Below are 27672 nucleotides of genomic sequence, written 5' to 3' on the forward strand. Positions count from 1 at the left end.
CCTTCTTTCCCCGCCTTTTTCTCGTCCACCCCCGGCAGCATGTGGTTCTTGATGCGTCTCGTGTCCTCCTTCCTGCTGTTCAGGTCTGCCCTTGCCATTGGCCAAAATGCTACCATTGCTTTCAACGTCTCTGCCGGCAGCTACCAGCTTGCCTCCAGGTCATCATCCGTAGGCTTGATGCTCGATGCTGCGGATTGGCCCGGTGTCTTGAGAGTCGCGGATGACCTTGCCCTTGATTTTGGACGCATCACTGGCCTCAATGGCTCGTTGTCGCTTGCCAATAGCGACGCCTCTACTGCGAACGCTTCGGTCATTTTCAATGTGACGGGGAGGTCGAGCTGGACTACCGCCACTTCCACAACCAACAACAGCTCTGGGGTCATCATTGCCGGAACACTTGGAAATTCGACTCTCATTCAAGACCTTGTGGATTCTGGCAAGCTTGATGTCTCTGGTATTGAAGGTCGATGGGAATCCTTCACTTCGCAGCTTGTTGAATCTCCTGTGAGTGGAGTGTCGAGGGCGCTCGTGATTGCTGGTACGTTGCCCTTTAAGACCGCCCGTTTGCGATGGGATTCGATGCTGATTGCTTCCAGGCAGCGATAAGCGCGGCACTATATATGGCCTCTACGACATTTCTGAGCAGATCGGAGTGTCCCCATGGTATTTCATGGCCGACTCATCTCCCGCCAGCCACGACGCCATCTATGCCATCGACACCATCAAAATCCAAGGCCCGCCCTCGGTGAAGTACCGCGGCTTCTTCATCAACGACGAGGCCCCCGCCTTGACCGGATGGATGAACGAACGCTATCCGAAGAGCGAATACGGCTCCGCCTTCGGCGCTGAGTTTTACGCCATGGTGTTCGAGTTGCTGCTTCGACTGCGCGCCAACTATCTCTGGCCTGCCATGTGGGCCTCCATGTTCAACGTCGACGACCCACGCAACCAGCCGCTCGCCGACGAGTATGGCATTATCATGGGAACCTCCCACACCGAGCCTATGATGCGTGCGACGAACGAGTGGACTACCTTTGGCAAGGGCTCATGGCAATGGAACACCAACAACGAGTCCATCTACCCCTTTTTCGTCGAAGGCGTCGAGCGCGCCAAGCCATACGAGAGCGTGGTGACAATCGGCATGCGTGGCAGCGCCGACACTGCCATGAGCGATAATGTCGAGACTGAAATGCTTGAGGACATTGTGGATACTCAGCGGCAGATCCTGACCGACGTCTATGGCAGCGACAGCGCCGTTCCTCAAATGTGGTGCTTGTACAAAGAAGTCCAGGGCTATTACGAGGCAGGAATGAGGGTTCCCGACGATGTTATACTATTGTGGGCCGATGACAACTGGGGGAACAACAGGAGGCTGCCTGCAGGTAATGAGACCGACCGGCCCGGTGGTGCTGGTGTTTACTACCACTTCGACTATGTTGGCGACCCGAGAAACCACAAGTGGATCAACGCGGTACAACTCGAGCATACGTGGGAGCAGATGCACATGGCTTACGAGAAGGGCGCGAGGGAGATGTGGATTGTGAATGTGGGAGATATCAAACCTCTGGTAAGCACTCTCGGATTTGGTTGAACCAACTTTGCCTAACGGAAACAGGAAATCCCAATCAGCCATCTGTTCGATCTGGCTTACGACATCAGCCTATATGATGTCAATAGCACCTCGAAATGGACACAGCAATTCGCTGCCCGCGAGTTTGGCGCCAGCGTTTCCCAACGAACCGCCGATGTCCTCCAAAAGTATGGCACGTTGGTCGCAAAGAGGAAGTATGAGCTCATGGATCCGAGCACCTACAGCCTCATCAACTACGAAGAGGCAGACAACATGCTCGCTGAATGGCAGTCTCTTGCCAGCAACGCTCAGAGCATCTACGATTCTTTGCCGGCTGCCGCACAGCCCTCTTTTTTTCAGATGGTTTTGCACCCTGTCCTGGCTGGGGGTAATGTATACGACATTCACATCAGCGCTGCAAAGAACCGGCTGTATGCGGCACAAGGCCGTACAAGCGCGAATGCATGGGCTCAGAGAGTTCTGGACAAGTTCAACTATGATCACGAGCTGACGCAGCGATACAATGGGCTTTTGGGAGGTAAATGGGATCACATGATGGATCAAACCCATCTGGGCTATGTCTACTGGCAGCAACCAATGCGCCAGGTCACCCCGCCACTCCAGTATGTTCAAACGCTGGAGCGCTCTCTGCGGGGCGACATGGGCGTATCGGTAGAGGGGAGCAATGCGTCAGTTCCTGGCGACGACCAGTACCACACCCTCTCATCCAACAGCCTCACCCTTCCGCCAATCGACCCTTACAGCCCCCAGCGCTGGATCGACATTTACGCTTCCGGAACAAACGAGTTCTCCTGGAACGTCTCCGCAGCGTCCTGGATCGAGTTCTCCCAGACCTCGGGCACTCTTTCGCCCACCGGCAACAACACCGACGTGCGCATCTACGTCTCGGTCGACTGGGCCAACGCCCCGGCCGGCTCCAACACGACCACCATCAACATCACCTCGAGCACCGACTACGGCACGCAATTCAGCATGCCATCCATCCTCCTCCCCTACAACCACACCGCCGTCCCCCCATCCTTCACCGCCGGCTTCGTCGAATCCGACGGCCACATCTCCATCGAAGCCGCGCACTACACCCGCATCGGCAGCTCCGCCAACAGCTCCTCCTCCTCCTCCTCCACCGACCCCTACCAAGTCATCCCCTCCTACGGCCGCACCCTCTCCGGCGTCCACCTCCGCGACGCGCTCTCCCCCCCTCTCTCCCCCTCCCTCGCCCCACCCCTCGAATACGACATCTACACCTTCACCACCCTACCTCCCTCCTCCAACAACACCACCACGGGCGCCAACCTAACCCTCTACCTCTCCCCCTCGCTCAACACCGACCCCTCGCGACCGCTTCGCTACGCCGTCGCCATCGACGACGACTCGTCTTCGCTGCAAGAAGTCGCGTACGTGACGGACCAGCCCGAGGGCCAGCTGCCGGTGGGGTGGGAGGCGGCGGTCGCGGACGCGGCGTGGGTGAGCACGACGGGCGGGTGGGCGGCGCCGCTGAGGGAGGCGGGGAGGCATACGGTCAAGGTGTGGGCGCTGGAGCCGGGGGTGGTGGTGCAGAAGGTGGTGCTGGATTTGGGGGGCGTGAGGGAGAGTTATTTGGGGCCGCCGGAGAGTTATCGGGTTGGGTGAGGTGGGGGGGTGGGGTTTCACGCGGATGTGTGGGTGGGTGAGGGAGGGTGTAATTGGTAGGGTGATGTGGTGCGCGCTTTTTTTTTTTTGGTATTCTGTTGGTGGTGCTGATCTGGCGCGGCTGTGGCTTGAGAATGAATCCTTTGTTAAAGAAAAAAGGTCTTGTGAGATGTTGACCGTGGTTATCGAAGTATGATTTGTCGTGCTGCGATTTGGTTCGACATTGAATCATCTTGGGAAGTCGTGGCCTCCCTTTCCCCGAACAACGATTGCAAGGCGGCAGAACCACATTCGATAAGCGGGTAGTAGTTACCGAACATTTGCTTGGCACTTCGCAATCAGGATGTTGAAAACTGCAAGGACTGGATTATTCCCCGCTTGGTGGGGGAGAGAAGAGGCAGCAAGACCGAGGGTACTTCCAGGTCCCGCCCTCTCCCGGCAAATCGCAGCTGCCGATGGTACCAACCCGGGAACAGCCTTGGTTTTCGCTGCAGATGATAATCCGTAAGACGGAGATGCTTCCTGCTTTTCGGATGCCCAGAGAAAGCTGACCGTGGCTCTGAAGCAGGCCGAACGGCGAGGATGCTTACACATAGGGGAGGACGACTGGCCCACCACCATCTCTATCGGCTTCCGTTACTGCACTCAAGCCCCAAGGCAAGCCATCTCACTCCTGCTGTCCAGCTGGCAAGCGCAACTCGGGTGGCGAGCAAACGGAACGAGTCTCAGTCGTGAGGCAAGCAGCAGCAGCCTCACCGGCGGGCGTGCAGCAAGATGAGGCGTATGCTTTGTCCAATGGTCGAGTGGCACATTGGGCATTTGCGAGCTGGCGGCACGCGGGCGACGCGGCCAGATGGGCTGAAGAGGCCCAGGCCGGGCTTGCTCGGGCGCCGGGCCATGCATGCAATGACGACAGGCTGCTGACAGGAGGGCAGGTCGCGATCGGATGCAGGCGGGATTTGCTGGCGGGAGAGCAGCAGCAGCACGAGACAGCGGCATGCAGCTGCGCATCCCGGTCGCGTTCGGCACCACTGCAGCTCCCCACTCCCTGTCCGTCAAAGCTCCATGGCAGCTGCAGCTCCCCCACCAGAGCTCACGCCGCCTCCCACACGAGCTCGTTGCCTAATCTGGATAGCTCGCTGGCCTGACATGGCGCCTCCCCGTGCTTTGCTCGTTCCTTCCCTCTCCCGCCCATGTCTCACCCGCCCACACTGTCTCTGCACTCTCCCGCGGCAGTGGCTTCCCGGCGCGGGGCACATTCCTGTTACTCATCTTCTCGCCCCTCCTCCTCCTGCCGCTTGCAGTTGCTCGCCTGCTTCTCTCTCCTTTTCTCCCGTCACTCGTTAAAAAAGTCCTGCTTCTCGTTTCCCCTGTTCACACTTCTACAACGTCTTTTGGGAAAGCACAGGACTCGTCTCCACCCCCAGCTCATCAACTGTGGGGCACTTGACCACACCGCCGTCGAGCCTCGCGCCGCTTTGCGCCTCGCGCTGGGGAGCCTGCATTATTGAATCGAACCATCTGAGAGCCTGCTATGCTACCGCGCGCATAAGATCTCCAGCTTTCCAACTAAGTCGCATATCTTGCTCTTTACCACCGCCGGACCATTCGATTTATACAACTCCAACCGCCATACGAGAGACAAAGACCTTGTTTGAGAAAGGAGAAAAAAAAAGGGACGTGCCGGAGGAACATGTTTTGGAAAATCGAGACCGGAGAAGTAGAAATAGAGGTACCAGTGCTACCGCCACCAACACGGCGACCAGCATCGTCCCTTCTCTGTCGTTTCTCCTGCCATCGCACTATTGTCGCATTGATCGCGCTTTTCTTCTTGGCTGTGCTTGAGCATCTTCCCGGCGCAGCGGCGCAAGATGTATATGCGCCTTTCTCTGGCGCCATCTATATCATCGGTGCGGATGGCACACAAATCACCCAGGCCTCCCCCGCGTACTGTCCGCAGTACGCTGCGCTGAGTTGCAGCGGCATTGGATATGCGAACTGGTAAGCCTTCCATGGGCGTGAGAGAAAAGAGACATGCGGAAAAGAAAAAAGAAGCAAAAGCAGACAGGACGACACCTCACACTGTTGGGAAGAATTGCGAGCCGCGCGAGAGCTACGACTGACGCATGGAAAACGAAACAGGTGCTGTCCCACCGACCACACCTGCCAGTACCTCAGCTCTTCGAACGTCGTCGGCTGCTGCCCCTCGGGCTCCACGTGCAGCGGCTACGTCAACGCGCAGTCCATCTCGACCGTCACCGTCACCATCTACCAAACCCAGACGCAATACGTTGCCGGCGGAGGCAACGCCCAGCCCACGACAACGACCGCTTACGTCGGCGCCGCGGGGAACAACAACAACAACAACAACAATAACAATGACGGGGACGGTGCCGTCTACGCTGGCTACTGCTCGACGTTAACAGCAGACGGTCCCGGCTTGCCGACCACGCGCGCAGGAAGCTGCGGAACTATCCTCGTGGTGAACGATGCGTGGAGTGGAATGTACGGGGGCAGGGGCTGGTATGGGTGGGGCGTGCCGATTGCGGTCGTCGGTAATATATTGATGGGTGCATGGTTGGCGGGAGCGCGGAGAGTGGGGGCCAATGTATAGTAGGAGCTGGGACTGGAATGAGATGAGTAAACTGATGTACGAGGGGCAGTTGGTTTATTCTATTGAATTCATGGCGAAAAAGAGAGGCGGGGAGGATATTGGCGTCATGCGGAATGTTCACGGGATGTGGGAGGTATATCTGATGAGATTATGACTTCATGAGCAAATTCGAAAGAATTCGTGGCGAGTATGGATCGATGACGGTAGGATAGAGGTAATAGAGGCATCTCTCGTACAAAACGTAAATTTATGTTGTCGCTTCTGCATGTCGAGACCATCACTGATTGCCCCTCTTCGCGTCCTCCTCGTCATTCTTGGGCACGCCGACCATTTTCGGCACGCTGACGGCATTGAGTCGCCGGAACGCCTGCACACAAGAAAAGACAAAACAGTCAGCAAAGAGATCAGACGACCGAGCACGGCAGCAGCGCCTGGACGCACCAACCACGGCGTCGACCACCACACCCAACTGGCGCCCCACCACGCCCACGCGAACCCGTAATTCGCCCACCAAAAGGGGTTGGCCAGCTGCCAGACGTCACTTCTACTCACATTGGCGATGCCGCTGTCCGGGAGGTTTCCGTCCCAGCGGTCCTCGACCTTGGTAATGAGGCGCCCGTCGGTCGTGATCTTGACGATCGAATCGATGGTGGTTTCTTTGTTGATGCCTTTGACCACGTAGCGCGTCTTGAGCGACATGGTGATGGGGTTGCCCGAGGACGTCACTTCGTGGTGCAGACGCTCGATTTCGGAGAAGGCGGTTTGGAGGCCGTACTGTGGCGGGTGTCAGTTTTCTCTCTCTCTTTTTTTTTTTTTCATCTATTTCTTTATGTTTGTTGTGTGGCGTTTGGGGCTTGAAGGCGTTGCTCTTTTGGAGTGAACAGAACACTAGGGAGAGAAGGGGGAGAAAGGATGTCATTACCCATTGCGGCTCATACTGCTTTCTGCCCCGCGCCTGGGTGATGGGGTCCTCGAAGACAGCTTCATCGGACCACAAGCGGAGCTTGGCCAGGGACGGCCTTCCCGCGAAGAGGTCGAGGACGCTGCCGACGATGGTTTTCTGGTCCGACGACAGCTCGACGCCCGGCGCGGTTTTGATGTTGGTGTTCTCGATTTTCAATTCTTCGTCTTAAAAGAAGGGACGGTCAGTGCAAGTTCCGCAGAGCGGAGAGGTTGTTTCTTTCACGAACTGGTTGCCATGGTGCGAGCTTGCGATGTGGGCGCGTATCGAACTCGGATGGGTAGGAGAAAGGGTCTAGCAAACGCTTGGAGGGAGCGTTGGGTGAATTGGGGCATGAGGTAGGATGGACGAGTGCCGTTTGAGAAGTTGAAGCAGTATCAGACGTGGTATAGTTATAGTCGTCTGTACTGTACGTCAGAGGGGCTGAGTTGATTGCCGAAAACGGATTAGACTAAAGCAGAGTCGTGACGCAATTCGACTGCCCGCGGCAGAGATTCCGCACGTATCGGATACATTTTATAAATAAAGAAACCAGGCGTGGGTTTGATGTACGCTGTCATGTGCGGAGTCGGCGATGCACTTACCGGCCCCATCCCGGCTCACCAGCGCCGGCCTCAGGCTTTCTCATGGCCAGCGGTAGCAACCGCCAGAATGTCCTCTTCCAACCCCGACACATGGACGCACTCAATGCCCTGCTCTTCCAGCTTTGCTCTTCCAACGTTCTCTCCCACGAATTTCTCGGGTTCCTTGACGCCCAGGTAGACCTTTCTGATGCCCTTGCCGGTGCTCTTGGTTCGAAGGATGCGGTCCACGCACGGCAAATTCCCACTCAGCCTCACCCCGCATGGCTCCATTGTAGTGTAGATGGCCGTGTGCGCCGGAAGGGCCTCGCCCACACGGTCTTCAGACAGGCCGTGGGCCGAGGCGAACTTCTGCAGGGCGCACTGCTCTGCATGGGTATTGCCCTCAAGCTCGAGGGTGTAGCCAGTGGCCAGGATGCTTCCATCGCTCTCGTCGACGAGAACAGCGCCAACACAGAAGTTGGTGGGCTTTGGGGGAGACTTCTTGGCTTCGGCGAGGGCCAATCGCATGTATGCCGAATGGTCGGTCGGCGAGGACGGCTTGGTGGATTCGACGGACATTTTCAGACAGACGGGCAGCAGTAAAGATACAACGTCGTGGTGATGGTTTGGCGGGGGTGAAGTGGTTGGAACGCGTTTTGATGGTTACGTCGGCTCTCGAATCGCGTGCGACGCGTCTTCCCTGCCGCTGCTCGTCCTGAAGCTCCACCCTGCCAACCGCACCGCAACTCCATCGCCACCCCGTCGTTTTTGACACCAAGCAACATGCCCAGGAAGCAGAAAAAGCGGAGCGAGGACATCGAGGACCTCATCGATGAGGAGCCGCCCAAATCCATCGATCCGTATGAAGTTCTAGGTGTCGCAAAGGACGCAGCACCCGACCACATCAAGAGTGCATACCGCAAAGCTGCCCTGAAGCATCACCCAGGTCGGTCTTGTCGCGCCACCGCGTGTGACTCCGCTGACAATTTATCAGACAAGGCCGAGGACAAGGAAGCCGCCCATGCCAAGTTCCAGGAAATCGCCTTCGCGCATGCTATCCTCTCTGATCCCCGTCGCCGCTCGCGCTACGATACCACCGGTCGCACCGAGGAAACCGTCGATCTCGAAGATGATGACTTCAACTGGACCGAATACTACAAGGAGCAGTACGAGGACATTGTCACGGCCGAGGCCATTGAGAAATTCAAGAACGAGTACAAGGGCGGCGATGAGGAGCGGAATGACCTCATCGATGCCTACAAGCAATTCAAAGGCAACCTAAACAAAATCTACGAGGTCATCATGCTCAGCAATCCGCTCGAGGATGAGGATCGCTTCCGAGCTATTCTCGACGCAGCCATCGCAGACGGAACAGTGCCTGCCGAGAAAAAGTATACCGACGAGTCGGAGAGAAGCCGTCAGAACAGGATGAAGAAGGCGAGGAAGGAGGCAGAGGAAGCCGACGACGCTGCAAAGGAGATGGAAGGCACCAAAAAGAAGAAGAAAGCACAGGGTGATGGCGGTCTGGGCGACCTCGCAGCTATGATCCAGCAGCGCCAGAAGGGTCGCTCTGAGTCTTTCTTCGACCAGTTGGAGGCAAAGTACGCACCTGACTCCAAGAAGGGCAAGAAACGAGCGCCGCCGATGGACGAGCCACCCGAGGAAGCGTTCCAACGGACCGCTTCCCGAGCCAAGAAAGGCAAGAAATGAGGACCGATGCTCCTATGAAGAATGACTCCCGCTATTGCCTTAGGTCGTGGCGAAAACAGGACGGCTGCTTCATTTCTCGCTCGCCGTCAGCAGCCTGGAGGATGTTACCTTTGCGTCGCGTGGGCAACAAGGACGGACCTCGGATGACCTCGCACTAGCCAGGCATGGGGTGCACAAATATAGACCAGATATACCGGAAAAGGCGACGCCAGCACTCATCTTTCCCCTGTGTGCAACAGCGAGCGACTGAATAGGTCGGGGTCCCGGCACTGAGAACCTTAGACCCCACATTCCATTTTTCCCGCCAAGCTACTGTCTGCAAACGTCATCTCTCCCGGAGTGGCCGGCATCCAGTCGCCGTTGGCATCGCTATCATCGTTTCGGCGGTTTGGAAGCATCAAGTCCATCTACCGGTCGCGTTTGGAACTTCCATTTACCTTCCAGTACGATGGAGGATTGAAGCAAGGAGGCACCCGTTTGGTAGTTGGCGTTGTGGGACAGGGTCCAAGCAATCGCTCGATTCAACTTTTCTGGGCGCAGATGACTTTTTGAGTTGGGTAGGGACAAAAATTCAAAATTAGCTCTCCATTCCTCACCCTTCGCCCTCTTATATCTATCTACGTGTCGCCCAAGGTTGTTCTCCCTGTATTCTCCTTCGTCCGCTGGAGAAGCATCCTAACCATGAAGACGCTCTATCTCATCCTGGCATCGCTTCGGTTGTCCCTGGCTGCGCCGGCCGCGCTAGGGGAAGATGACCTGGCATGCGCGTGCCCTATGCCCTTATGTCCACCCGGGCAACCAGAAGTACGTATTCTGTCTCATGGTCAAATGGATCTTTCTAACTGTATCAAAGCGCTGCAAATGCCAGAATGCTGCGATTGCGTCCTGCTGGGCAGATCAGATTCAGCAGGGTAAGGCCCTGGTTTGTCCAGCGCCTGCTCTAAGGGTGCGTCACTCTATCTTCCAATTATGTCAGGGACAGGCGCGCTCACCATCTGCAGGACTGCGACTCAGCCTCTGGTCTTGCATCCGTCTCTACCAGCACCCTACCGACTTCAGCTGGGAAGCCGACATCCGCGTTTCCCACTGCACTACCAGCAGAACCATCAGCAAGTTGTACATGCGAACCAACTTTCTGTGCACAAATCTGGCCTCAGGTAAATTTGACAAGAACTCCCAATCTCCGGCTGACGCAAGAAGTGTACTAAGATTGTCAGTCATGCCGCTGCGCCAACTCCGGAAAGGTCCTGTGCCACCAGCGCTGCGGCGGCGTTGCACCGAGACTTCAGAACTGTGGCGACTCTCCGGAGGAAAGTGCTTCGTTGTACGGCACGCTTCACACCCCAAGGCCAACGGAACCGTTCCTGCCAACAGAGCCTGGGCCGGTCATTGTGTCTCTGCCAGCTGTTAATTCAACCTCGGTGTCTAACCTGGAAGACTTCCCCCAAATTACCGATGTTCCCACACCGCTTCCATCCGATCTGGAACAGTTCCCTCGTTTCAACGATCGCCGTGAGGAGTTTGATGCACCAACATCAGTGTCCGACGTTGACGACTTTCCACAAATGACTCCCATAGGCGTTCCTCCGGACACTTCCGTGCCGCAGTGCAATTGCGCTCCCGTATTCTGTGCTCAGAGTTGGCCTCTTGTAAGCGCCTCGACCGTGCCATTAACTTTAGTCTGGACTGTAGAGCTAACCCGGCTTAGAGCTGCCAATGCAGTAATCAAGCAGCCAGTGACTGTGCACTGACCTGTGGCCGACCTTTGCCAACCTTTTTGGTGTGTCTCTCCGAAACAGACAGATTCAACATTTCCTCTCGTGCTGACCGATGTACAGGATTGCGACGGAACTGATCCGGAAGACCTCGATGCGCAACTCCCTGATCTGTTCGATATGGTCCCGGAACCAAGCGACATCCCAGTCATCTTCACCAACCTCATCTCAGATCTCCCAGATCCTCAGGAGCTTCCAGCATACCTAGAGAATCTACCCGACTATGTCAATGACCTCATCGACGACGAGCCCTGGTCTGAGACCCACACCTGGTTTTCCTTCTACGCCCCCGCGACGTCGCTGGTCGGCGACCTCCTTTCGGGCGTGCTACCGACATCCACAGATGGTATTCCAGAATCGGCATCCTTGCCAGGATTTACCGAGGTGTCGGCGACTTTCTCCAGCGAAGAAATAGCAGGAGCCGAACCGAGCATCACAGAGCCCGCCACTGCGAATTACCATGTCTGTGGCCATCGCGGTGCCCAGTCATGCCCGACCGGCTACGATTGCCTTCAGCGGCCCAATGCCCACTGTGGCCCAGATTCCGACTGCGGCGGGTATTGCGTTGACGTGCTCAACAGCGTCACTCTCCTGGCCGACACAACGACCCAGACTTCGCCGAGTACCCCCAGCAACACCCTCACGCTTGACTTCAGCAGCAGCCTCCGTACCTCCACGACGAGAGGTCTCAACAGGCACCCCCCTCGCCAGGTGAACGTCAATACAGCGCTCATTCCGGGAGTGATAGCCACATCACCGGTCCAACCGACAAGCACATCCTTGAGCGTGTTCCCGCAGATCCGTTGCGGCGACGGCTACCCGGCGTGCGACCCAGGTCTCGAGTGCGTCGACATACTCATCAGTGGCATCGGCTTCGCCGAGAAGCGCAGCTACTGCGCCGCCGTAGCCGACGCTTCGGGGTCGTCGTCGTTGTCTTCTTCTCCATCACTCGCCCTCGACCTATTCGCCACATCCATCTCTTCTCTCAACCTCGACAACATCATACCCACCACCACCGCCACCCCCTCGTCGTCGTCTTCCCCCACCCACCCATACTGGCCCGACCCCGCCTGGTCCGGCCCAATCACGACCCTCAGGCCAATGTTCGGCCCCGGCCCCGTCGGCCTCTCCCTCCTCCCCAACTTCCGCCCATCCTCCACCCCCGCCGCCATCCAAGCCCTCAAGGAGCAACAAGAACAAGAACGCCAGCAGCGACAACAACAAGAACAACAACAAGAAGAAGAAGAAGAAGAAGAACAAGCCCAAGCCCAAACCCAACAACCCACCTTCCCCACCGCCCTCACCATCGGCCCCCTCCCGCGCCAAATCATCGGCCCCATCGTCCCCCCACCCGCCGGCCCGCACCCCGTTGGCCCCTCGCCCTCCTCGTCCCCTTCCTCCTCTTCGCCCTCTTCACCCTCCTCCGCCCCCCCTCCCCCCAGCGAACCGCAAACCATGCGCTGCGGCGGCCCGGACCCGGCCGCCGACCCGGACTCGTCGCCCTGCCCCTCGGGCTTCACCTGCGTGCGCGACCTGTCGCCCGACGCCGAGCGCCCCAACGGCGGCTGCGGCCCGGCCTGCGGCGAGTACGGCGTGTGCATCGTGCCGCAGGGGTGCGGCGGGTTCGCGGCGACGCCGTGCGCCGAGGAGGGCAGGGAGTGCGTCGACGATCCGAGTGACGGGTGCGATCCGAGTGATGGGGGCGCGGATTGCATGGGTGTGTGTGTGTGAGTTCTTGGGTTTGTGGGGTTGGGGTTTGGATGGATGGAGGAGGGAAATATGGATGGAGAGGGAGAGAAAGAGAGAAATGGAAGGGGAAAAAAAACAGGGGATTGGACGTGGATCATCAAAGTGTGATTGATGGATGCGGACCAGATTGAAGAAATTTCGGTTACTCGCTCTCCCTTCTCACATACTAGCGTGGCATATCGCATTCACTCTCCCCGTTTGTATTGACATACACACACACAAAAGTTGTGACACGAATTTTCGCCATCCCAATGCGTTGATTATTTGATACTGCTACACAGAATACACACCAAGGGAAATTAAGTCTGAGCTACTTTTCCGGATCCAAAAGAAACAACCGAGAGAACACATCCCGGATCAAACGTGCAAGCAACCTTGCTTTGATAATAACAACACCAGACGGTGATATAGTGCCGAAATGCGCAGATATTGGGAGATCCAAGCAAAGAGGAAAAAAAGATCCTCACTGAGTAGTATCCCACACGACGCCATCGCTGGAGAAGAAAATGCAGTAGTCTATGCCAAGAGGCAGGATTAAGGATGAGAAAGTAAGGAAATTGTTAAGGAAAAGCGATCCCGCCGAGGATCGAATGGAAAACAGGCGGGAGCTGTGGTATCCCGAGAGACGTTACGAAATCAGTAACTAGAAGCCATGAACGATGACGTGGGAAATCAGGATACAGTGCAAAAGGAAAAAAAAAGTCGTGGTGGTGATGCGGGCCACAATAGGCAGATTCTGCCTCACTTCCCTTGTCTACAAGTAGAGAGCCCCTCTACGTCTTCAAAGCCATCGTACTCCCAAATGCGACCTCCTGTTTCGTTCCAACGTCAATAAATCCGATTACCGCAATCAAGGCCACTTCATGAAAAAGTCATCATCGAAGAAAATAAAGGGGCGATCAAAAGATCGCGAAATTAACCGTAGAATTCACCGCGCGAGCCACCGAGGCTGCTCCACGCGGCAAGAACATCATCGCAAACGCTGCTTCGCTGCGCAATGGCGGCGTTGGACATGGGCGCCACAGAAAGCTTTTTCCCAGCATCGCTCCTCGCGCCGCTCTTGGGGCTGACGTGGCTCGCGGTGCTGTTCTGCCTGCTCAGGCGTTGCTTGGAAGGCGTAGTGGACGAGACCGAGGTGCGCGAACTGCTGCCCAGAATATGCGAGGAGCGCGACTTGCGGACTTGGCTGATGACAGCGCCCACGTCGACGTCAGCGTCCCAGTCCCATTCAGCCTCACCAGGCCTTCTGCTGGATGCTGCAGAGGACACCGAGTTTCCATCATCCTGCTGAATAGAAATTCCGGGTTTGGGGAAAGCCATTATCGAGGACGTGCGGGGCGGGACGGCAAAGTTATTGGAAGCTGCTGATTGTGCAACTGGCTCTGCACAAGGGGCAACGTTGGCGCCAGAGCTAGCAGTACGTCGTCGGCTATGGCTACGGGACCTATCGATGCCATGTGTGCCTTCGGTCTCTTCGTTGTTCCTGGCAACTAGATTCTCAACCTTCCTCGACCTGTCCTTGCCCTTGTGACCCATGGTGAAGTCAGATGGGTGGTGGTGGTGGGCATTGTGGATAGAGTCCTGATCAGTACCGAAACTGGCCTCGCTACCACCGATAGAGCTGCCAGCAACCTTGACATGAAGTTCGCCGTGGGAAACCGGGCCAGGAGTGACAGGAGAGGGGATGGTGTCCGTGTGCGAAGCAGTGCCCGGGAAATTCGGGGAGTCGGGTGGCGAAGGAAAGACCTCAAGTGGAGAGAACAGAGCAGGAGACAGCTGCGGGGCCTGCGACATGATGCGCTGTGTAGCACGCGATCGCGGCGGTGGGGAGAATGCCGAGGAAGTCGACGCCACGGAGCTCGACGCGGGTGACCTGAGTAGTGCTTCGTTCGCCATGGGCGGAGGACGGTTCCGCGACGACGGTGGTACGTAAGTTGCGTTAGACAGTGTCTCCAAAGCCGCGGAAGAAGGCTCAGATTCGGTTATAGTAGTGTGAGAGCGTGAAGACCTCTTGGAGTGCCTCCAGTCGCTTTCGTTGACGGTTTGGTTGCTCGAGTATTCTGAAACCGGGCTGTCCATGGACATGTAATGTTGTTCGGCCTTGATGGCTGACCGGTAGCCGTCTGTGAAGCTCTGTTTTGCCATAGCTGCACGCTTCCTACGCATAAGTTCCAAGAGTACCTCCTCTTCTTCAGTGACGGCCATGAGCTTGTGGCCCAAATGTCTCGGCTCGCTTTTGGATGTCCTCCCGCTCCTGATGCTCTCTTTGTCGTCGAAGGATGCGTTGCTAAAGCTCTCGGTGTAGCTCTTTGAGTCGTTGTCTTGATCCTCTGGGATCGCAGAGACCTGTCGAGAGTGGCGTGATCCCCGTCTACCCCGAGAATTGGAATGTCTTGGCAGAACCAGATTCGTCTGACTGGAGGCAGCAGTGGTCGGAGACAGCATAACATCAATAGTGGCACCGGTCCCAGAGGACTGTATACTGTTCCCAGACGCCGAAGTCATACGCCTCCCTGGACGGTTTTGACGTGGTCTGATGTCGAACGCTTGGGCCCTACCAATCATGATCTCGCTCTCGGACTCGGTGGACATGGCAAGACTGTCACGGATGATGGGAAGACTGGTGCCGCTGCTCCTAGGATCACCTTCGTCCTCTGATGAAGAAAGCGACAGGACGCTGTCACCTTTCAGGTCCCTGCCAGACATCTTGCTCGTGTTGGTCCGGGCCGTGTTATGAGTTGCGAAAGAATTTTGACTCGGTTGGCTCCGCACGTGAGGCTTCTCAGCAATCCGGGCATCCATACCGGACTGGTAATTGTCGGCGCGGTGCCGGTAGGTTTGGAGTTCTGCGGGAGGTTCGATCGGATATCCACGCTCTGAACGATGCGGGCGATCCGCCGCATAGGCACGCTCGTCCACCGGATAAGATGGTTGCTTAGAGGCGGGCCTGTGATGAGAAGCCCTGCGGCCAGGTCCAGATGAGGACTCCTTTCGTCGGTGCTCATGTGGTGACGGTCGGTGCTGCGATGCGGATCGAGATTCCTGGGGCCTCGTGCTCGCTCGCAGGTGCGGGGTCTCGACCTCTTCCTCTTCCTCTTCATCATCGCTTATGCCGTCGAACCAATGCTGAATACCTGGCGGAGGTCTTCTCCTGTTGACCTTGGCGTTATCAAATTGAGACTTATACGCACGTTCCTTGGCAGCTTGAGCTCTTCCCTCACGAAGGGTGTCACTGGTCCTGATGCTCGTGAGAGAAGGCGCCCTGTCTCTATTAGAAGTCGATGAAGTGGGCGAGGTGAGAGGCCGCGAGAAATGTGTCGAGGTGCTCGACATGGCGACGGGAGAGTTGACGAACTTGGTAGGGGACAGGAGTTGTTGGTCCTTGGTGTTCTTGGACTTGGGGGCTTTGGGGAACAGCTTGGAGAGGTCGAGGCGTGCAGGGACCTTCTTCTTCTTACTACCACCGCCAGCGGACCCGAAGTCGCCGCTGAGGACGGAGCCGTTCAGGCTCTCCTGTCCCAGACTCTGTGACGAGGAAAAAGCAGGGTGGCCTTTGCGTAAGCCGCCGTCGCGCATGGAGGACATGGACGGCTTCTGGGAGACGTGGCTGGGCTGCCTGTGGGAGTCGTGGTGCGAGCGCATGGTAGAAGAAGAGCCCTGAGAGTTCAAGTGGCGGCTGTAGGTGGAGCTGGTGACGGAACCAGCGCGATCTTTGCTGCGGGCGTGCGATTGATCCTGGTGGAAGCGGGGATGGGGTGGCACGAGGTGACCATCGTCGGCGTAACTCGAGCCCTTGCGTTGGGCAGAGTCCTGGCTGGGCTCGGACAGCGCGATGCTCATGTAGCTCGGCTTGGTCTCCAGCGAAGGGGTGGCGGAATTGTTGCGGGGGACGCCGCTGGCAGAGGAGTAGCTTCCCTGGCGGTGGCCAGGCAGGCCGGTGCCCAAGAGACGCTCTGCCTTGCTGGACGGGTGGTAGTCGTAGTCGTTGGCAGGCTGCGGCTCCGGGCGGTTGTCCCGGTCGCCGTGGGCGCGGCGGCCGGGCAGCGGGAAGGCGAACTTGGAAGCACGGCCCATTTTCGCGGGGGAGAGACAGAAGTGGTCGAGGGAAGGGAAGAAGCAAGCAGGCGGGAAACGAGCGTGTAGATATCAAGAACAAATCAGGCGCTGGCAGAGTTTCAGCAGGGAGGGAGCGGCAGGCGGGCGAGTCGGGGGGCATACCTGGACATTTTCGCGTGCTTCTCGAAGGGTGACACGGCAGCAGGTCAGGCTCGAACGATGGGTGCACTCGGTGGCGGCACAGCGCGCATGTCGGGAGGGTGGTTGGCGCGGTGGGCGGAGGGGGCGGACGACGCGGTGGATGGACCCTCGACCCAGCAGAGAGGATGCGACGAGCTTGGACGCAATCTGACGAAGGCGGAAGCTAGTTGCGCGACAGGAGCAGGTGCAGAAGCTGCTGCTTAAGGGCGTGCGGCGAAGCTGCAGCTGTGCGCTGGCCAGCCTGGCGGAGGAGCAGCGGCCGGGGGGGGCTCTGTGGGCCGGATGCGCGCTGGATCGACGGGCACAGGCAGCACAGGCAGCACAGGCAGCGCAGCAGCGGGCGTGAGGCGGCGCATTGAAGCAATAGAGCGTCGATGGAGCAATATAGAGACTGCCCCCCGGCCCGGCTCAGGGGCATGCAGACGCGGATCGCCGCCGTCCAAGCTCCCGCCTGCCAGGCCTGTCCCTGCCCACCACGCCCACCACGATGCCGTACCACGCCGTACCACTGCCCACCTCACGAGCTAGCCTGCCGCGACGCCCGCCCAGCCGCACGCCGCCTGCTGCTAGCTGCCCACGCCGTCCCTTGCCTTAGCACCAGCCCGCCCGCCATGATTCGCGCCTGCGAGCCCGGTTCCTATCGTGTCTGTCCCGGCGCTGCCGCCGACTGCCAGACGCCGTCCTGTTTCGCTACCGCCCTCTGGCCGCCGCCTTGTCGACCGCCAAACGCTCTGGCACGAGAAGCGCTGTTGTCGAAGATCGCTGCCCGCTGTGCTCGAGTCCAGCGCGAGCGCCGCCGACCTCCCGCGCGCAGCACGATCCTCGTATGCGAAATGACGCCGTCGCCAAAATTGTCACCAGCCACTCCACAAATCCAAATCTTTGGCTCTGGCGCGCCGCACGCGTGGCAGCGCGATTCTCGATTCCCGGCAGCCCTCGGCCGGCCAAGTGCCAGAGAGGCGCTGCCGGACGCGCTGCCGGACGCGCCGCCACGCTGCCAGTCTCTGCTCTCGACCAACGGCCGCCTCGTGCCCCTGGGGCTCGCAAGCCCTGCTGGGGAGAACAAGCTTCTAGAGCGCTTCGACTGATCATAGCACGCCTCCTATGATCTTCGGCCACCGGTAGCCCAGAGCCCCGAGACGGATCGTCTCTGCGCGTCAATCCCACTTTGCTCCGGGCAGGGATCACCTCACGCGCGAATGCTACTGGCTATGACGATGCCATGGACGGCCTCAGCTCATATCCAGTCCAGCAGCTCTTCATTGCCTCAAGCTCCTTTTTCGCCTTACCCCACAGTCCCATGCCCGGAGCCCCAGCTGGCCCACCCCACGTGCATCCGCAGCTGCCACATCGGGCAGCCTCATCTTATGTGCGGGAAAAAGAAATGCCAGAGTAAGATATGGTCAACACGTATCAGTCCGTCTACATCATGTCAGTCCCTAGCGCCATCAATGCGGTCCCGTACCAGCTCCGTCACATGCACTAGACTCGCCGGAAAAACAAACGTCGTTCGTCCCGGTCCTTCTGTCAAGCAGCCCGTTGTTGCAACGTCTCGTCCCTCCGCTGCCTGAGTCTCCGCCATTAGAACCACGGGATCCTGCCAACCGCGGGGCACAGCACCGAGCTGGACCATTCCCCGCCCACGCTGCACGCCGTGTTTAACGTCTGTCTCGCCTTCACCGCCCGCCCACCCGTTCCACCAACCCCTGCCCAATGTTCCACGACAGCACGCATACACTCCGCATGCGCGGCCAAGCGCTCCGCCCAAACAGCCAGCCCGCACCATGTGGACATGAGGGCGAGCTTGCTCCGAAGAACCCACCCTGCTCGTCCCGCTCCTCAACGGCCCTCTTACCGGATAGATCTTCATCCTGTTCGTTGCCAACTTCCACATCTCCCGTCCGCAGCCTCCGCGTGCCTTCTTACAGACACGTCATTTCCGCGTCTTCGTCTTCGCGTACAATTACTCCGTCGCTCTGATACAAACACTGCGGCGCTCCACTTATCGCTCCGTCTCCACGGCGATGGTCCCCGGTTGCCAGAGTGCCTACAGTATGCATTTATCTGCCACCATGACGGGTTTCACCGTTGCAGTTGCTCGCTTGTCAGAGCCCAGCGGTCGTCTGCTCGTATCCAGCGCTCCATTCCGTGGAGATTGCCGCTGATCCTCTCGCATCCGAAGCATGAGAACCGAACCTCTGATCTCTCGGGGAAGCGAGAGTTGAGAATTCTCAGGTGCAACGGCACGCGGAGCAAACACGTCCGGCCATGTGCCTCGAGCGACGCTTCCGATTCCATCCGCAACCTCACCTCGCACTGTCCTTCACCGGCCTGCCTATGCTTTTCTTCACACAACCTGACGATACGCAAGAGCGTTGGACAACACCACCTGCCGAAGGCTGGTGCAAGGAGACCGCCTGTCCGTTGCATGCAAACGTGACAAGACGGCGGGTTGACAGCTGCACTCCATTTGTGGCTTGCCTTTCGGCAACGCAAACGTCCTCTGTCGAGGTGGGCGCCATGCGTAAGCGTCGCAGATGTCATGTCCATCCATGATCCCAGGTCTTGCGGCTGCAGCCTGGGCTCGGCTCGGCCCCCGGGGGCCGTTCTGGCAAGCTCATGTGGAGATTGAGCGTTTGTCTCTCTCGCGTGCTCCATCGCTCTGTACTACTCCAACACGCCTTCCAACTGCCGCAGCGTCGTGCCACCAGTTCCTTTTTCTCGAGCCACATGCCTCGAAGCGGCAGGTCCAGAAATGGCTGTAGGTGTTTTGGTATAGAAAGGCAGGAATTGTTTCAGCCAACGAAACCGCAGCTTCCGCTTCGCTATCCAAAAACGGAAAAAACAAAACTCCACCTTACAACAACTGACCGGTCAACTGACCAACCGCGTGCCTTCGGCCTCCGAACACACAGACCCGCACCCCCGTGCTGATCATCGGCTTACATAGCCACCACGCAGACCTCAGCTAGCCCCCAGCGCCCCATTTTCTCAAACAACGGTTCTTTTCACGTTTTGCGCGCGTTGCGCGCGTCGCACAACACACGCAGCCCAGTGGATACACGACCGAACAACAGAAGAAAAAAAGGGAGGAGGAAAAGCAAATTGACAGGACCCTCTCGCATTGCTGATCAGCTCCAGTTGCACGCGCCGTCATCGTCAGGGTCACATACCTCGAGCCTCCCATCCTACGTCAGCTGCTTCCCGACCACGCGCCCCCATCGCACCCGAGGGCTCGCTCAAAAGAAAAAAAATGAAGAGGTCAAAGTTGACAGAGTGTAGGGCCCGGCCACCCGGTTCTGCCAGCCATCCCTCGAACGGGACCCCCATATAGTCAGAAGTTTATATGGCTAGCCGAGCTCACCGGCAACGGGACCAACGGCAAAAGATAGGCAAGAACACGCTCACCGACATTCCCCAGCAGTGCCCACCAAGCGTTTGCCCTTCCTCCTTCTCCTTTCTGCTTCTGCTGTCATGATTCACGATGCGTGATTTCCCAGCCCAGGTGAACGACTGCGCCGCAAGCACGCGCGCGTAAACCCGTGGCCCTGCTTTCCGTTCCCCACATCCCGGCGCGTAAAGTTTTCATCAACAGAGTAGTACGTGTATATGTACAAGAATAAATAAAAAAAGACCAAGAAGAACACCTCAAAAGGCAAAAGCCCCGGTGCCCTATGCCCTATGCCCTATGCCCTATGCCCTATGCCCTATGCCCTATGCCCTATGCCCTATGCCCTCCCTCCCCTTACCTCCGAACGGATGCGGTCGGCAAGGTTTGTTGCTTTGTGCAGAAACGCGCTGGCGTGTTTCAGGTATTGTCAGCGGCACCAGGTCGCTGTCCCAAAACATAGCTGCAAAAGACGCTATATGCCGAAGCCAACTACCGTATCTGCGACATTGCCATACCGTATCTCTTCCACGGCCACCACGAGGCCACCGGCGAGGCCTAAGGTCTAAGGCATATGATTGGGCCAACGAAAATCAATCAACACCACAACATCCCTTAAAAGGTGGCGAGTCGCGTGGGGCGGGCGCGCGGGCGCTAGGCGGTTACGTATACTAGTGGGTAGACTATCGAAATACTCAATCGCCTTTACGTTCGTTTGACTCGCTCGTAGCCATCGCTCGCGCCCGCCTACGGCCACTACAAGCATTATGGGGGGGTTGGTTGTAGTGGCGATGATGCTTCTTAGGCGATTACGGCGCGTGATGAAGCTAAGCCCTGCTCCCGATTAGGCCCCGTAGCGGCAGTGCAAGAGATAAACTCATGAAACTTGCTTGCTTGGCGATAGGGATTACCCTTGTAATTTCGGGCGGTATGAGTTTCTGGCCAGCGATATAAAACCCACCCTTTGGTGTTACAGGAACTTTGCCATGAGATTATGCAGACTGATTGGAGGTGGAAACCATACATCATCCTAATCTACCAGGGTAGTCCCTACCGCCAAGGAGGCGAGGTTCGTGAGATTTTACGGTAGTCATGTTTTGAGACTACGGGAATGATTCGCCCTACGATGGTGTGACGAAATAAGGGTAATAGCGGGGGCGGGGGAGGGCATCGAAGAACTTGAAGGCATTTGTGTGATTGCGCAAGACAGGCCGTAGATAATACACGGTGGGTGTTGGGATCATCATTTTGGTGTTGCTGTATGACTCTCGAGTCCCCGTGCTGGAGAAGCCAAAAGGAGAGAAAAAAGCCGATAAGTGAATAGTAGAAACGAGAGAGAGAATAACTTAGATGCATAATCCATCTCATCCGATCGAAAACCGAAAGCAACTGCGAACGTAAAAGCTTGCGTAAGAGAAAGGTCCTGAGACGACGCTTCCGGAGAGAGGAGGACTTGCTCTCTCACGGAGGACCGAGCGGCAACCATGACTGAATCCTGTCCGATCCCGGGATTCCTTACCGATCCATCCGTCCGCGTCCGTCACTGTCACTTGGTAACCTATTCAATGCCCGACCACACACTCGGAACCCCTTTGGGACGCCCCCACGCTCCTTCGTGATGGTGAAACGCCCGACCTCTTTCTCCTTTCCTTCTTCGTACCTGGTCCTGTTACGCCACGCCGCGGAAGACGTCACTCCAGTGCCCAACCAGGCAATCGCACACACGCATGTCCTACGGCGCCAGGGTCAGCACGACGGGACGCACCCGCTTTGAGCCTGCTGTTCGGGTACCTGGAAGAAGGCCTCCATAGGTGAGCGAGTCATGGGCTCCGTATGTATCGTCGCCGATCATTTTATTCTCCGAGCCGGCTGATGAGGCACTGATGGTAAGTCCCTTCGTACCCCGTTCCGAGTCATTGGCGGGTAAGGCGGACGGTCCGTCATACGCTGCTGCTTTTTGCTTTCCTGCGATGCCTATGATAACGACGCGGTGGTGGAGTGCATTCACACGTATGGCTTGCAGCTCGGTAGTATAGGTACCGATCTTCCCGTCGCCTTCAAACCTAGTGCCACTTCGCCGCGTTGTTCGGCAGAAGCCGCACCAGCGCGTGGAGTTTTTTCTCGTGTGCGCGCTTGGCGAGCTCCATCACCGCCGGGCGTGTCTGCAGCGAGTGGTTCAGCCGACGCTGGTTCGATCCGTACACAACCATATAGTCGGGAAGCTCAGAATGCGGCGGCAGCTCCGTGCGTGGGGCGAGTTGGCAAAACTGTAAGCCATGTGAGACGTTAGCTTCGCGAAATGTGTATATTGTTGGCATAGGGGGAAGCAAAAGGAAAAGGGAAAGAAAAAGTATTACCATTCCCACAGCGCTCCCCAAGCCCACCTTTGCATCCGTTCCTATAATCGTCCCCTCACCCACCAGAGCGGCCTGCACCACCGCGCTAGCCTCAACAACCACGTTCTTGTCCAGCACTACACCCCTTCCCTGGCCGCCTTCCAGTTCTGGGATCCCGACGGTGGCTTTCTCGTACACTATACATCCCTCTCCAATCACCACGGGGCCGTGCAACGACGTGATTTTGGCATTCGGGTGAATGATGGCGCCGGCGGCGATGGTGATGGCGTGGTGGCCCGTCAACACGGCATGGTTGGCGATGATGGCTGACGGGTGGATGGTTGCGGGCGCCTTGGGCAGGGACGACGACGCTCGTTTGCTGGTTGCGGATGCCGATGTCCGTGAAGTGCTGGTCCGTGATGATGAGAGATGTTGCGAGGACGACATTGTAAGGCGCAGACCGGGCAATAAAGATGCTGTTGGTACTGTGGTGGTGACGTTGTCGTTTGTTTTGTCCGCGCGAGTCAGCATGCCACGCGATGTCGCGCAAGCATGTGATGTGCAAAGCAAAGTCGTTGCCGGTCGCTCAAGTCCTTGGAGAGGGCATTTGCCTTGCTCTAATGCATCGTCGACGACTAAGCCTTGCGCTACTGCAAGAAATATCTCTAGCCCAGAGAAGGCTGAGGAGCACCTACATTAATGAGCATGTCCAGAAAAGCAACTCGAGTAGGATACACATGGTGGCATGCCCAACACTAAAAATCTGTATTATGGTTTTTGTCCTCACACTTTATATCCATGATTTGAGCAAGTTAGCGTATTAAAATTTAACGGTCCTCGCACTGAAAAGAAACCCAGAGAAACTTTCAATAACAGTCACATCTCCTCACGCTTCAACACCCGACAAACTCCCGAGGCTCACGTCCATCTAAAGCAATCGTAATCTCTCTTCTCTGTCACTGATCTTTTCCACAGATCTGATAGTGTGAGAAACATTCGTCCCAGCAAAAATCCTTGTTCCGAATCTTTCAGAAGCAACATATGGCCCAGTGTAAAGCATCAAGGAATAAAGCCAGCCGAGTATATAAGCGATACCTTGACCAGTCTCAATCTGCTGCCGAGTGTATTTAGGCATCTGCGCTCATACCACGCGTGAAGACCATAGGAGATGCATGATAAATGCGTTTGGTGGGACGTGGGGGATTCAAACCGTCTGTCGAGATTCTTTTTCTCGCATCATCACTCTTGGGGCCCTTGTTCAACTTGAGGTCAGATTTGAGACGAAATTGGCTCCTTTCTGAAAGAGAAGAACGGCCGATCAAACCCGCGCGCTCTCCAGATGTGTTTCTGGGCTGACCGCCGTCTGAAGCCTGGGACAGCGCAACTGTGGAAGTCATTCGATCCTATGTCAGCGAAATACTTTATCAAATTAGATGAGATGGCTTACCGCGATCTCCTTGACTTTCTTGTGAGGTGGCTTCTACAGATTGTTGCGCTTCGCGATTTCGTTGGGAAGCACCGTGGTCACCTTGAACATACTTTCCAGCTCGGTCAGTTTCGGCCTTTGTATTGCACATGGTTTGTCTTCTACTCACATAGTTCTCGACATTGTAAAGAGGGTTGAAGAACTTGTTCATCATCACCGAACGCTCCGGCTCTGTAGTGACAACCTTACATCGGGAATCGTTCGCTTTGTTGAAAACGCTCTTCTTGCCAGAATCTGACATGAATACTGCCTTCTCCGATAAAAGTCTTGCAACCACATCAGAAGCGGTTTGGAGATTGCAGCCTGACTGCAGTGTTAGTAGATGTAAAATACGAGAAACCATTGCACTACGGACCTCCAATTGCCTGGGCGAATGAAGTCTCGTCATGGAATCCGTTATCTTCAACAGTGCGGATGGCTCTGCGAAGAAGTGTGAAGTTCTTGAGCTCCTTGAGCCTTCTCCGTGCTCCACCAGATTCTACAACGTCCTCTAAGCAGCGATAGCACGCATGTTCGAGAGGGATTCGGGTATCCGAAGCCCCCTGGAAACCGTAGCACGAGCAATGTTGCCAAGTGCTACACCAATTACAGTAGATCTGGTAAAATTAGAAGGGAACTCGTAAATCCTTAGGTAAGATCAAACTTACCATGTTGTCTTCCTCCTCTTGGTTCAATCCACATTGACAAGATATTACGTCTGTGCTACCGACTTTGTTCTTTTCAGATTGAGTTCTCAAGCCGCATGTATCTCTCAACCGCCTTTTTTCATTGAGCTCCTCGATCTTAGCTCGAGTGAGTCGCAATCTGTTGTGTTCTTGAATACTGGCATTTGCAGCTTCGGTAGCCGCATTGTTGTACCCCATAGGTTGGGTATCGTGAGCTTGGGATTCTGGTTTCTGCCTCTGTACAATGAAATGTCACCACAATGAAGGAGGGAAACATGATTGTTGCGGTCGGAGCCTCAAACTTACCAAGTCTTTCAGTATTAACCTTTCCGATCCATCTTGGCTATCAAGCCCCGATTGAGTTGCATTCCGCTGAAGCACTTGGTCCCCATGAGTTGCATTGGTAACCGAATTGCCTTCAAGTACGGATACGCCATCTCGTCTTATGGTCTGACTGATTATGGCAGGAGCTGGCAATGACGATTCTCGTTCCGATATCGTCTTGGATGATTCCTTCACGCGTGGCGTTTCTGGAAAGGTGGTAACGCGGTAAAGGTTTGTCGCATTCCCGGGAGCAAGCAAGCCACCCAACGCTTGCCTTTCGTTGTATACACCACTATCCTTCTGAGCGATCGTGGGCCCTTCTGTAGGTAAATCAGATATCGTTGGCCGTGCTTTGAAACGGCTGCGAAGAACATCCACATCTACCGAGGACGACCGGGATCGAGGAAGAGCTTCTTGGGTTTGGGTTTGGGGCGGTTGGCTCATGAGCTTTGTTGCTCTCCGAGAAGTCTCCGCAAGGCGGCCTGTGTCGAATGCTGCTTGGTGTTGGAGGGGCGCTTCCAGTTCCACAGTTTGAGTGACCATCTCAGGTGTGGCGGAGACCTGTTTCGAATACACCAAATCCGATTCGGGAGGAATGGCGCCATCGCTCTTATCCAACCACTGTACGTGAGAAATACTCATATCGACACTGTAAAAATCAGCGATATTGATCTTGTTTGGAAGAAATTCGGAGCTCACCTGTGAAACCCTCCACTGTAATTACCTAGACGGTGGGTCTTTTTCACCAGCTCTTCATTCTGGGGGAAGATGACGGCAGCCGTTTTCGGCGCGGAAAATCCAGGGGCTTCATACCCATCTGGGCAATCGTCCGTGTAAAACAGTTTTGGTTTGAAATATCGTTTCTCTGGGGCTGCATGAGCTTTAAACGTTCAGAGCGCATTGGAAGGACTTACCTGGCAGCTCTGGAAGATTGTCCACGTACGTCGAAAGGCTGCGGACGAATTCTGCGAGACCAATCTTCAAGTTCACGAGGCTAAGGTGTTTCCCCTCGGGGCCGACCATCTCAACTCCGGCCACTTCTTTATTGGCGGTTCCAGCGGGGCGATGGTAACTGAAATGCAGGGTGTGTGTCTCCAGGACATTCTCCTGGTGGTCAGGATCCGTGAATATCTTCAACTGAAAGGCACGGAGAAAGCCTTTTTGGATAGCATCGAATGCGCCATTTTCCTAGTCTGAAATGAGCAAAGTAGCGAGCTTGGAATTCCTATTGGGGATGGAGACATAGAAGTGGGGCAATGATCGTCATTGGATGTCATAGGTAGGGAGAACATACGAGATAATCCATGAACGTTTCTGCCTTGAGACTCCCCTCTCTCTGCAAAAGATGCATAGACTGAGTGTGGTTGTTATGCTTAGTCTTCACGTTGCCGGTTTTCCAATCTTCATATGACCATGGTTCGGAAGAATCAACATCGAAGTGCGTCAGCCGGAAACAGGCAGGGTTAATCAAGTCCCTGGAGCAGAATCAGCACATGCAGGCGTAGAAGGTCTCACAATAGCTACCTTAGGTGGAGGATGGAAGAGATCTGTAAGGCAGAGATTAGTGACGCGGACGAAGCCAGGTGAGAGAGTGGATTACCGAGGCTAGCAGGAGCGACTGCGTGAGCTCCTGAGTCTGCTGCTGCAATACGAAGTTCGTAGTCTCAGTTGTTGTGGATTGTACCTGGGTCTGTTCTTGTGCGTATGTACGCTGCTGCTTGGGTCTTTTCGCGCGGGCCCTGCTCGGTTTACATGCTTTCTTCTTAGGCATCTCGAGGGCTGCGCTGCGTAGGTTCCGGTTCCGGTCCCACCCTTGAGTGTGAGATGAGCTTCGTTCTCTCGGCAGGTGTGAGTTACAGAGACGGGAATGGCTTGCGTGGAGAGTTGTGGGAGCCGAGGTGGGAGTACGGCCCAGCGTTGAAGCGCTTCCGTTGAGGAAGGCGCAATTCCCAGTCGTGGAAGGCACAACGCTCCCGCCGCGGAAGGCACCCGCATGAACGCCGCTGCCTTCGCTCTGCATCACGTTATATGCCGGATGTAGCTGTATAGTCATGCTGAGGATGTGCCACAAGATCTACTGTGATACTTGCATCTGCTCGAACCGCTTCAGAAATCATCGACAGGTCAGATCCGGCCAATGGCAAAGCTGATCATGATAGCAGTAGACCTTCTATCAACAAAAAAAAAAAAAGGTTGGAGCACCCGGGCAACCAATTGACTTCACCAATTTTATTCTGTTTGACGTAGGTCGTGGATTCCAATCTTGATGTGCGCGTCAACCATTACCGCTGCCTTATTCATAATACTATTTTCTTCGGCTCGTACTGTGGCAGGCAAAGGAATGCCCGGTGAAGTTGACCTCGTTGCCGGCTATACCTTTCGTCCGGTCAACATATTGCAGAGCAAACATAGGTGCGGATTGACTCACCAGACCGGAATCGAACGGTCTGCAAAACTGCTACTGTGAGTAGAACGACGGCGCACGGGGTCCATGACGATGCACCGCGATATGTCGTTGGGAGAAGCAGCACAGGACAGAGAGTGGCTAGCCAGCCGGTGCCTGACTCCGGCCGGGGGATGAGCGGCTGCGCAGAGGGCGAAGAATGCCTGTGCTGACATACGTA

At 56.3% G+C, this 27672-nt stretch overlaps 8 protein-coding genes across 8 annotated transcripts; 3 read left to right on the plus strand and 5 right to left on the minus strand.

Annotated features, from left to right (window-relative positions):
• Positions 1-39: 39 nt before the first annotated feature.
• On the plus strand, positions 40-3220 carry BKCO1_10009 (glycoside hydrolase family 115 protein; the record flags this gene model as incomplete). Its single annotated transcript, XM_020270112.1, has 3 exons — positions 40-538; positions 597-1567; positions 1616-3220. The coding sequence occupies 3 exons, from the start codon at positions 40-42 to the stop codon at positions 3218-3220; spliced, it is 3075 nt and encodes a 1024-aa protein (XP_020135153.1).
• A 2891-nt stretch (positions 3221-6111) lies between these two features.
• BKCO1_100010 (uncharacterized protein) lies at positions 6112-7034 on the minus strand (the record flags this gene model as incomplete). Its single annotated transcript, XM_020269460.1, has 4 exons — positions 6112-6201; positions 6276-6608; positions 6757-6962; positions 7025-7034. 4 exons carry the CDS (start codon positions 7032-7034, stop codon positions 6112-6114), a joined length of 639 nt encoding a protein of 212 aa, XP_020135197.1.
• Positions 7035-7409: 375 nt separating this feature from the next.
• On the minus strand, positions 7410-7937 carry BKCO1_100011 (cytidine deaminase-like protein; the record flags this gene model as incomplete). Its single annotated transcript, XM_020269471.1, has 1 exon — positions 7410-7937. The coding sequence occupies one exon, from the start codon at positions 7935-7937 to the stop codon at positions 7410-7412; it is 528 nt and encodes a 175-aa protein (XP_020135198.1).
• A 204-nt stretch (positions 7938-8141) lies between these two features.
• BKCO1_100012 (uncharacterized protein) lies at positions 8142-9068 on the plus strand (the record flags this gene model as incomplete). Its single annotated transcript, XM_020269482.1, has 2 exons — positions 8142-8304; positions 8353-9068. 2 exons carry the CDS (start codon positions 8142-8144, stop codon positions 9066-9068), a joined length of 879 nt encoding a protein of 292 aa, XP_020135195.1.
• Positions 9069-9749: 681 nt separating this feature from the next.
• BKCO1_100013 (uncharacterized protein) lies at positions 9750-12574 on the plus strand (the record flags this gene model as incomplete). The annotated part of the gene is made up of 6 exons (XM_020269493.1): positions 9750-9872; positions 9922-10014; positions 10070-10225; positions 10286-10717; positions 10777-10848; positions 10907-12574. The coding sequence occupies 6 exons, from the start codon at positions 9750-9752 to the stop codon at positions 12572-12574; spliced, it is 2544 nt and encodes an 847-aa protein (XP_020135196.1).
• A 933-nt stretch (positions 12575-13507) lies between these two features.
• Positions 13508-16666, minus strand: BKCO1_100014 (proteophosphoglycan ppg1; the record flags this gene model as incomplete). Its single annotated transcript, XM_020269504.1, has 1 exon — positions 13508-16666. The coding sequence occupies one exon, from the start codon at positions 16664-16666 to the stop codon at positions 13508-13510; it is 3159 nt and encodes a 1052-aa protein (XP_020135201.1).
• Positions 16667-22300: 5634 nt separating this feature from the next.
• Positions 22301-23104, minus strand: BKCO1_100015 (trimeric-like protein; the record flags this gene model as incomplete). The annotated part of the gene is made up of 2 exons (XM_020269515.1): positions 22301-22504; positions 22595-23104. The coding sequence occupies 2 exons, from the start codon at positions 23102-23104 to the stop codon at positions 22301-22303; spliced, it is 714 nt and encodes a 237-aa protein (XP_020135202.1).
• A 596-nt stretch (positions 23105-23700) lies between these two features.
• BKCO1_100016 (meiosis specific protein hop1) lies at positions 23701-26819 on the minus strand (the record flags this gene model as incomplete). Its single annotated transcript, XM_020269526.1, has 10 exons — positions 23701-23957; positions 24021-24362; positions 24415-24601; positions 24707-24961; positions 25031-25697; positions 25748-25913; positions 25963-26236; positions 26343-26523; positions 26573-26595; positions 26649-26819. The coding sequence occupies 10 exons, from the start codon at positions 26817-26819 to the stop codon at positions 23701-23703; spliced, it is 2523 nt and encodes an 840-aa protein (XP_020135199.1).
• Positions 26820-27672: the final 853 nt, after the last annotated feature.

This window comes from Diplodia corticola (genome assembly GCF_001883845.1).
Source record: "Diplodia corticola strain CBS 112549 chromosome Unknown scaffold1, whole genome shotgun sequence".
NCBI classification, from domain to species: Eukaryota; Fungi; Ascomycota; class Dothideomycetes; order Botryosphaeriales; family Botryosphaeriaceae; genus Diplodia; species Diplodia corticola.